The sequence below is a fragment of the Mus pahari genome, chromosome 20 (genome assembly GCF_900095145.1).
Source record: "Mus pahari chromosome 20, PAHARI_EIJ_v1.1, whole genome shotgun sequence".
In the NCBI taxonomy this organism is placed as follows: Eukaryota; Metazoa; Chordata; class Mammalia; order Rodentia; family Muridae; genus Mus; species Mus pahari.
In genome coordinates, this window is record NC_034609.1 from 33660812 (window position 1) to 33671602 (window position 10791).

Here is a 10791-nt window from a genome sequence, read left to right on the forward strand (position 1 = left end):
AATGCTGGGATTAAAGGCATGCGCCACCATGCCCGGCATTATTTTTTAAAGATCTTATTTTCTACTTTTTAAAGCTAATTTCATAAGCCATGTGCCTCACTTTGCTGCACAAATTATGAGTCTCCACCGATAGGACTACTGCAGGTGGGCCCCCTCAAAATCCCAGCTCTTCCTGAGTTGTCTGAGCTGCATTCCCCATGGGGCCGGGTCTCTGAAGCCTTTGCTCCTACTGTCTAGGACCTTCAGGATCCCACAGTTCTTAGCACTGCTCTCTTTATTTGCTGATGGCATTTCCCCCACCTCAAACACCCTTCGTCTCTGAGGAGGAGCAGTGTTTCCCAGAGCTGACTCCTCCTCCTCCTCCTGTGGTTTCTTTCCTCTCTTCCGAGGGACTGGCAGAGCAGGCTGGAATTGTTGGTAAGGTTAGGGTAGCCCCATGTAGTGACTTGCACTGAGTCCTGCTGTGAAGAACAAGAGTACCCAGTTGACTTATATCCCCTCCCACTCCCTTCAGCTCTCTTGGTTTTTTCCCGTGTGTGTTCTGGATTTGAACCATCTCTCTGGAGAGAGGCCGGGGGCTATCGGCCTCTGCTAACTCCTTCAAGATGAATTTACAGATCTTGGCTCCATGTCTCTGATCCTGTTTGCATATGGCCCTCTTAATTTAACTGCAGATTTCTTTCCCACCCAGTTCTGAAGCTGGGGTTTTTTCCCTTCAACAGCTCCATGGCTATTTTACTTCATGATCTTCAGGCACCAGATGATGTTCACAGAGGCTGGAAGGCTGGCTCAGCCCTCACCCCACAGGCACAGCCACACTCCAGTCTGCACACTCGGGCAGTGTGTCCTTCATTCACGCTCAGGACTTTGCTCAGACATGACTGGGTTTTCCCATGTCACCGTGCTCCTTATTTTATCTGCGGGAAGTTTCTTTCCTAACATTTCAGCCATTTTGATGTTCCTCTGAGGGTTCTTTCCCCTTCAGGAGCATCAATTATGGATGCATCGGGCCTTCCTTGTCTGCCCCTCTTCTGCTGGTGTTCCCTCTCCAACCTAGTTTTCACTTTGTGCTCATCTGCTTCGTTGAAATGACCCTGAGCAGGCTGTCCTCCCTGTCCCTTCCTTTGCCTTCTGTGTCTGTCTCGCTTAAGTCTGGTCCAGTGGACTCTGTTCAGCTCCAGTCATCTGAAGCCATGTCTCTCTTGGGAACCTTGTAGTCCATTGGTGTCGGAGAGATTACACTGACCGTGCTTTCGTCTGTCTTTACTTCTGGAATCTTCCTCCTTTCCCTGAAACTCTCCTCTCTCTCCTACATTCATTCCTAGATCAGAGCCTCCGAAACATGTTTTCTGACATGTGATGCCTTTTGTCTGAAAAAATATTAAGTTGACCATGATCATGTAGGCATAGAAGAAAGGTCTGTGAAACAGACACGGGGAGATGGCTCTGTGGGTAACATGCTTGCAGCACATCCATGAGGACCCAAGTTCTAGTCCCCAGTGCCCATGTAAAGGCAGGCATGGTAGCACAGCCTATATTCCTAGTGTTCCTACTGGGGGTTAGGAGCAGTGACACAATGGTCCCCAGAAGCTGTGGTCAGCTAGCCTGGAACATGCATGAACAAACCAGCAACCCCCTCTGCCGGAAACACGGTGAAAGACAAGAGCTGATACCCCAGAATTTCTTCTCTTGTCTACACATGTGCCATGTATATGCAAGCAAACACTGGATGCACACGCATGCACACACACACATGCACACACACATGCACACACACACACGTACACACGCACACACTGTGTCCCTTTCCACATACTAAAAAACATTTTTTTAATTCAAATACTTTCAGAAAAGATAGGTATACAAAATAAACATCTGATAATAAATGATGAAGAATGAATTATAAAACAAGTACTTGCCATTTTATCATTTCCTTTGAATTTTTATTGCATTTTATTTTTTTATTTATTGTGTGTACACATGTGCATGCCTAATAAATACCATGGCATGTGTGTGGAGGTCAGAGGGCACCTGGTGGGAGTCGGCTCTCTCCTTCCAACGTGTGGCTCCCTGAAGTCAGACGTAGATCCCAGGCTTGGCAACATGAGCCTTTACCCATTAAGCCATCTTGCTGGCCCCCAATTTTAATCATTTATTAAATCCGGAAGCAAATTTGCATACTAATGAGATGAATGCGCTTGCTTATTTTTCATTAAGAATTAATCTCGGTTAAATACGCTGCGAATGGAGAGGACCATCAACCTTTTTCAGAGCTGATTGATATTTTGGTATCACAATCCCCCATGTTCAGATGCTGCCTCTCAGAAATACAAAGTACAAGATGGCAGACACCTGTTTAGGGCCATTCAGAAACCGCTGGAAATTCTGTATGAATTCTAAGCCAAAATTCATTTAATTATTTTTTTTTTTAATGAGACTCAAATCAGCAACGGAAAGACAGATTTTAAGATCGCGCAGTCTGGTTCAGAAAGGCACTAATTTGACACTTCTGTGCTGAGGAGTCATAGTGCAGGAAGATATTACAGGTCTTCCTTTTCTGTAAGTAACCATTTCTAAAGGAACAGAAAACACCGTATGTCCAATAAAAGCATTGTAATTCATAGCGTAGAATAGTGTTTTCAGGCCGCCTTTGCTGTTGTAGCACGGTACAGCAGCAGCCAGGGTGTGATGCTTGCACATCCGACTCATTAGTATGCTTGGTGCATTTAGAGCTGAGGCTGCAGTAAAGTCACGAGGTACAGCACAGGCCATTGCTGCCAGGGACACCTTGGGTTCATTATGCATTTGATTTTGAATTAATTTGGGGTCGTGCACTCAGAAAACTTTTACAAGTTTTCCATGACCCCTTATATTCAGTTACATGACCCCCCCCCCATCTGAGGTCACGACCCACAGGTAAAGAAGCTGTGCCTCAGGTGACCCTTTCTAGGGGAATGACATCTTTGATCCTCTTCTATCGTTTGTTATTTAGGTATTTAATGCTGCTGGTGCTGGAGAGGTACACGGGGTGCCTCCCGTCTGCTAGGCAACTGCGTTGTTTTCTCTGTTCCATTCCTAGCCCAGGTGTTTTGAGTCTGATCTTAACATTTATATCTCATGCTCAAACTTGATATGTTGGAGATCCAAATGCAGATTTGAGCTCTGCCTCTCAAAGGCTGTGTTTCTTCTTTTGCCTCTTACCTCCTGCAGATAGTAACTACATATCTTGTTCTCCAAGAGCTTCAGGGTTATCCCTGATCTTTCTCTCTCTCCCTCTCCCTTCCTCCCTCTTTCCCTCCCTCCCTCCTTCTCTCCCTCTTCCTCTCCTCCTCCCTCTCTCTCTCCCTCTCCCTCCCCCTCCCTCCCTCTTTCCTTCCCTCCCTCCTTCTCTCCCTCTCCCTCTCCTCTTCCCTCTCTCTCTCCCTCTCCCTCCCTCCCTCTTTCCTTCCCTCCCTCTCTCTCTCCCTCTCCCTCCCCTCTCTCTCTGTCTCTCTCTGGCACGTGTATGTGTGGTACACATGTGCATGTCTGTCCATGCATGTATATATGTGGTATGCATTGCATGTGCACATGTGTGCTCATGTATGTAGAGATTGACATGGGTTTTTGACTCTCTACCTTACTTATTCATCAAGACAGGGCTTCTCACTTTAACCCAGAGCCCCCGGATTTTGTTAGTCTAGACAGCCAGCTTATTCTTGGGACCACTCTTCTCTCTGCTGTCTGAGTGCTGGCGATACCATGTCTGCCCAGTGAGTAACAAGTGCTTGATCCGCTGAGCCTTCTCCGCCGCCGCCACCCTCTACTGCTCTGTTTCAATCTTATCCCTCTGTTACCAGCAATCCATAGGATGGCATGGATGAGGTTCAAAGCTGGCAAGAGGGATCAGTGGGAAAAGGAGCTTGCCACCAAGCCCGATGACCTCGGGTCCCACATAGTAGGAGAGACTAGCTCCCACAAGCCATTGTGTCAGGCCTCCATGACACATCACACACACACACACACACACACACACACACACACACACACACACACTATAAATGTAATTAAAATGTAAATGAGATCATGTTATTCCACACTTAATACTACCAGTGACTTCTATTACTCTCACAAAATCTAAACTTGGTCCCTGGATCCTAACAAGTCCTGACTTCATCTCCCCTGTCTTTCTCATGTCTCCCTCTCTTTCCTCTGATGTGTGGCCATTACCTCATAACTATCCTTCCTTCTTACTCCTTATAGGCAGTTTGAATAAAAATGGCTCCCGACAGGGCCACAGGGACTGGCACTCTTAAGAGGTCTGATCTTGTTTGATTGGCTGTGGCTTTGTTTGAGGAAGTATGTCACTTGGGGGGGGGGGGCTTTGGTGCCCAGTGTGACATGCTCCTCCTGCTGCCTGTGGGCCCCATGTAGAACTCTCAGCCACCTCTACAGCACTGTGTCTGCCGTGCTTCCTCCCACCATGACGATAATGGACTGAATCTCCCAACTGTAAGCCAGGCCTAATGAAGTGTTTTCTTTTATAAGAGCTGCTGTGGTCATGGTGTCTCACCACATCAATTAAAACAACAACAACAACAACAAAAAACAAACAAACAACTAAGATACCCCTCTTCACACGGAGAAACAGTTCTCATGAGAGAATGGGGAGATTGGTTGCCGGGTTACATAGGGAGCTGTGGCAAAGCCCCCCTGAGTGAGACAGATGTCTGAAGCCAGTCTCACGAAAAGGTTTGGGAAAGGGCATCCCGATTAGAAGGGCGATTAAGGGTAAAGCCCGGGAAGGGTTACACCTCAGCCTTGTGGGAACAGGGCTGTTGGTGGCTCTGTTCACGCCACTGTGCTCAGCATGTGGAAAGGAACTTGGCACATTGGAAACTCAGAGTTTATTGGAAAGCAAATTGTCCTTTCCTCACTTCTAGCTGCTCTGCGTCCCCTGTATGCTTGAGTATTTGTTTCCTGCTTTCTTATAACTGTTTCCCTATGATACGTTTGAAAGTTTGGTGAAGTGGTATGGTTGAGATTTTCACTGCTTTGTGGGGCTGAGGACATAGGTCAGGGGTAGAGCACTAGCCTAGCCTGCTTTAGGCCTAGGGCCAGTCCCCAGTACCACAGGAACAAACAAGCACATAGAATTTTCATCCCTCACTGGCAATAATCTTCTGACACATGTTCTTTATTCAAGAGCTGAGGAGATGGCTCAGTGGGTAAAGTGGTTGCCATGGAAGCCCCGGGCACCTGAATGCCCATCCCCAAGAGTCACGTAAAAGCCAGGTACAGTAACATGCATTTGTAGTCGAGAGCTGAGGAGGCAGAGGCAGGCAGATGAATGGCACTCCTTGGCCAGACAGTCTACCCACTTGGTCCAGCTTCAGTAGAAAACCCTGGGGAGTGATGGAGGAAGACACTCAACATTGACCTCTGACCTGTGAGCCAGGACACACACACACACACACACACACACACACACACACACACACGTATACAAACCCATACAGCCACCACACACACGAAATTAAAAATTCTTCATTGGTTATATTTTCTCCTCCTTTCTCAGGTATTATAACATGTACATATATATGTATAGACATATATTATCATTATGATTATTATTGCTACCCATCTTTGAAGGAAGGGAATTCTTGTTGTTTTCTCTGTTAACACTTGAGTGATGTCCTTGAACAATGGGGCTTCTCCATGATTCTCAGTGAAGTTTTATGAAGAGCATATAAGCTCATGCATGTATTTGGAAGGAGGATAGTTTTTTAAAAGAAAACATGTGTTGCATTTGTGTATTTGTATATATTATGAATGTAAGCGTGTTCATATAACCACTGCCCCTCCTGGAAGGTTCCTTATGCCCATTTTTTTGGTCACAGCCTCTTCCCTTTCCTCCAAAGGATTACCAACCTACCCTTCACACTGTAGATTAGTTTTTCCTTTCTGTGAGTGGAGGTGACGAATGCGCCCTTTCATTTCTGGTTAATTCCCCTCATATGACGATGTTGGGAGTCTCTCTGAGAGAAAGCAAGGACCCTGTGAAACTCAAAGTGTTTCAGGAAGCGATCAGGCTGTGGCCAGCCCGGGTCTGCTGTGGGGTGCCCAGCTGGTGCACACATCCCACGGATAAGCAAGTTCTTACTATTATTGTCTGTCTGGCCCATATTCATTGAGATCACCCAGCTAATCACCTATTCCTTTATTCTCCTTCCCTCCTTCCCCTGCATCTGAAGATCTAAGATAATTTTTCCCTCTCTGAGAATACCTTAAGTGTTTTCCTTTGAAAATTGTTAAAATTATAATTTTTTTGTCTTTCTAAAAATGTTTTAACTTCTTTCTTTAAGAATGTTTTCGAGGGTAGAGAATGTTATTTCTGCAGAAGGCTTTGCTTGGTTGGGCGGCTGGCAGGCTTCAGCTTGTTTTCCTGGGCTTTAAATGATATTCTTTTCATATCTTTTACCCTTTGTTAATTATGTTGATCAGTCAACACTTCTTGTTTCTTGCTTCAAAAGCATCCTCTCCTTTTCCAGTTCACATCTCTCACACATTTTTGCCTCTGCTTTCAATGGCTTTACACTTATCTACCTAGGTATGGATTTCTTTTTAACCTGACTTGATTTCACAGGGCCTCCTGTATGTCTGCCTTGACTCTGTCATCAGCTGTAGCGACCTCTCTGCCATTGATCTATCAATAATATGTCCTCCCCACTTGCTCCAAATGCACCCATTTTAGGCCTTTTGATCTGTTGCCTGCCAATCTTACTTCTCTTCTGAATTTTCTGTTGTCTCCATCTGCCCTCTTGGTCTGAATGTCCCTTTAACCCATCTCTATGCCAGTAATGCTTCAGTGGTGGCCATTCTGCAGAATCCCCCCAACAACCCAGTCCCCAACCCTGGAGTTCCTATTATTATTTAAGGTGTAGGATTTGCATTTACTTCCTTACCATTTCTGACCCTGCCTTGTTTTTTTTCAAAGAATGAGTCACACCACTGTTGTCACCGCCTCTTGTCCGAGCTGGCTTTCATTTATGGCATCCCACCTCCTTGCATTTATAGCTGGTTGACAGAATTACAATCTGCAAATATTTTGCCGCTTACAAAGCATCCTTGGTTGTACGCTTGAAAATTTCACAAATGGGAGATGGCATAAATTATCCAGATCCTGCGTTGACTCTCTCTTCTTTCAGAGGGCATCTGGTTATTTGTGCCAGACCTCAATGACCACTAGCACTGAAGGACTGAGGGACCCTAGTCCATCCTTATCCTGTGGGGCATCCAGCCACGGGTCAATGAGAACAATGCCCATCAGAGTCCTAACCTTCCTTGACATGCATTGGAACTCCAATCCCTTGTGTCTCTAGCCTTGCTGCAGGTTCGAGAGTACGTATCTCAGCCCTGTCCAGTCTAATGCACGGAGGCAGGTGTAATCCAGTTGTCTCTACCCGCCACCCTCTCTACGCCCATCTATCGGCTTTCTCCTTGCTTTCACCTTAGCTCTTGCTTCTGAGAAACCATCCAACTTGTTTTTTGAGGTTCTCTGAAAGTAGCTGACTAGGCAATGCTGGATGGCCAGTGTGCTCCAGAGATCCACCTGATTTTGCCTCCCCAATCTTGGCATGACAGGCATGCACTACCATGCCTGGCTCCTTAAGTGGATCCTGGGATTAGAACTCAGGCCCTTAGACTTGTTCTGTAAGCTCTATACTGACAGCTCCCAAATTTTCTACCTTCTTTTGTAGTAAAGTCAATGAAAACAGTCTCACTAATTTTAACTATTATGACGGTTCCCCTTTTGAGTGGCCCTTGTATTTTTTATTTTGATATGTCTTTGCATTACTTACCCTAGTCACCTTCGCCGCTGATCCACAGTGTGTCTAATTCTGTCTCCCAACTGCAGTTTTCCGGAGTTGACCTGGATCAGGCCTTATTCCAGCCCTTTCCATCCGAAATCATATTCCAGAACTACTCTCCCTGTGAAGTCTATGAGGTGCCATTGGTTTTGAGGAACAATGACAAAGTGAGTATGTTTGCTGGTATAGGTGAGCTTTTCTAGAACACGGGAGGAAGGGTTCAGTACGCTGGATTCTGCAGGGTCTTAGATACACTCTTTAAATTTGATGGACATAGCAAAATAATATGTAAACGTGCCCTTTGACTTCAAGTTTCACAAACACAGAGCTAAGTCTGTTGCTACCTGTACCATCCAGTGCAGTGCCCGACACATGGCAAGCTCCCAATATGCACTCTAAATTCCTTTTTAGAAAAGATTTATTTATTTTTATTTTATATATGTGGGTATTTTACTTACATGTATGCATGTGCACTGCAAACAGAGGCCCAAAGAAGGCGTCAGATCTGGAACTGGAGTTACAGATGGTTGTGAGTGCCACCGTGTGGGTGCTTAAAATCAAAGTCAGGTCCATTGGAAGAGCAGCCAGCGCTCTTAACTGCTGAGCCATCTCTTTAGCCACATGCCCCAACTTCATGTGCAAAAAGTGTGGATTTGATGAGTGGCAGGGAGTGCTTGTGTCTGACCAGCGGGGCTAGGATTCCATTGAGACGAACCGGGTACTGCTAGTGCAGACATCTTCTGAATTGTAGACCCCATTACCCCAGTTGAAGGGATTATCTGCTCAGAGAACTAGCAAACGTGAGCGTGGATACTCATAGTCCTCACATTGTATTTCTAAAAACCTCTACCTTGTGAATCTCTCTCCTTTTGTGGTCTTCTCCCTGTTATATGAAACAGCCGTCGGAATTGTGTCCAGAAGGCTTCTCTCAGTATCCCTGCCCTGTTCCTTTGTAATTGCAGCTGAGGGTTTCTTGCCTAGCCTTACATTGTCTTCTTTAAAGATAAACTAAGGTTTGTTTCAAAGGAAATAATTCGATGCCAGAGGCTTTCCTTGACACCTGGCAGTAACAGGAGAAGGGTTGTGTGGAAGCTTTGAGCACAGTTGAGTGCAGAAATAACCAGATGCTGTGCGAAGGGAGAGCATCTCTGCAGCCTTAAACTCCAGGGAGAAGGCAAATAGGAATCGAGGAATATGGACACGGAGAGCTGAGCCACAAGAAAAATGAGGAAATAAGTCTGTGCGGGAACCAAGGCAAGCAAGAAGGCTTGGAGGTGTAGTAGCTCATTAAAGGACTCAGCGATGCCTTTCAGAGATCGACAGGCTGATCGAATGCCAGCAAAGCCACTCTGTGGACAATGGTACATGGCCTGGGTTAGCACAGTGTCATCAGCAAGAGAAGCTCAGGACAGAAACTCAGGGCTTGGTAGAGAGATGAGAAAGAGCTGAAGGTGACCAAGGTCACATCGCCAGGACTCTGGAAAGAGTCACGTGATGTAGACATTAGGACTTTTCACATGGGGCTGCCAACAAGTTCGTTTTCTTTTGTAGAATTCTCCTTTCCCCTCTTACTACTGTTTTACACTGTTTGGGGTTTTATCAGGCTAGTAAGGATGAAGAGGGACTAGGTTAAAGGTCCTTTGGTAATTCCGCCTGAGCCTAAACAAGAAGCGGTTATCAGTAGGTATATATGAGGAAGTCATGGGTAAAGGGAATGTGTATATTTCATCTTCCAAAGGGCACAGGTTTTATGGATACCACCTTCTCTTGGGTAAGACGCAACCAAAATGTTGGCCCCATGGAAAGTCCTCAACCAGGGAAAGTTCAGTTATCTACAAGCAGATAGCTTTCTTCAAGCTAGGCAGGTACGTTCTCACTTGAGTTACACGAGGCTGTGTCTGTCCTGAGAGGCTTAAACAGGCTCTCCTCTCCCCTTCCTCCATATAAGGGCCTGTGGTAACCAGCAGTGTCGGATGACCCTGGATCTGGCGTTACAGGCAGTTGCAAGCCACTCAAAGTGGGTGTCTGGGACTCAGTGTGTGCTCTTAGGCTCACCCCATCTTCTCTCCAGCCCCAGTGATGCTCTTAATAAAGGAAGAACAACACACGTGCTGCTCTGTTCCTGTCTGAAGTGTGCGTGACCCCTCCTGGGTGCTGTGGTTAAAGGCCTGTGCCATCACACCAGGCCCAATGCATGTTCCTCGATGCCTTACTCTGTGCTCCTAGGACCTTCCTCTATCCTTTCTTCATAGAGAAAGGATAGAGACTTTTTCAAGGTCATGGGATTCCTTTCTCTCCCTGCATTACTTGTGACTTCAGGTCATCTTTTTCCTAGTTACCTTAGTTATGCTTAACTCTGTTCTACTATTTTGAGTCATTAGCAAATACTCTTTAGCAGGTAAGGTCCCAGTACTCATGAGTCTGACGTACGAGGACTGTGTGATTGAGGCTATTCTGAGTTACATAGGAAAATCTTGTCTCTAAAACCAGAAAAAATCCATTCCCCTGGTGTGTGTGTGTGTGTGTGTGTGTGTGTGTGTGTGTGTGTGTGTGTGTACCTGTCTGTGTGTTTCTGTTTGTGTATAGAGATACTCCACCCCTGACCACTCCCATTTGCCTTATAATTGCATTTCTTATATCTGGGATAGAGCTCCATATCTCTGGGCAAGACTAGGGGAGCAGAGGCTAAGACCTTAAACGAACAAAACTGCTTGAAGCTGCCCTGAGATCTGTTTTTTGTTCTTAACTTCTCGATGAGGTTCCCATGAAGAGGGTGGGTGGAGTCAGTCCTTCCATTACCCATGGCTTGGTGGAGCTGATTTAATTTCCTCCTCTGTGGCCCAGGGAATTGTGTCAGAGCTCAAAAGCCATTGTGAGAATGGAGTGGCACATCATGTCCCAGGGTGTGTGTGTGTGTGTGTGTGTGTGTGTGTGTGTGTGT

The 10791-nt window shown here is 46.0% G+C and overlaps 1 protein-coding gene across 1 annotated transcript in view; it reads left to right on the forward strand.

Annotated features, from left to right (window-relative positions):
* Positions 1-10791, forward strand: part of Hydin (HYDIN axonemal central pair apparatus protein) — a 347979-nt gene that overhangs the window by 34699 nt on the left and 302489 nt on the right. Inside the window, 1 exon segment of the mRNA XM_021220225.1 lies at positions 7898-8017. Within this exon segment, the coding sequence (XP_021075884.1) occupies positions 7898-8017 (120 nt within the window).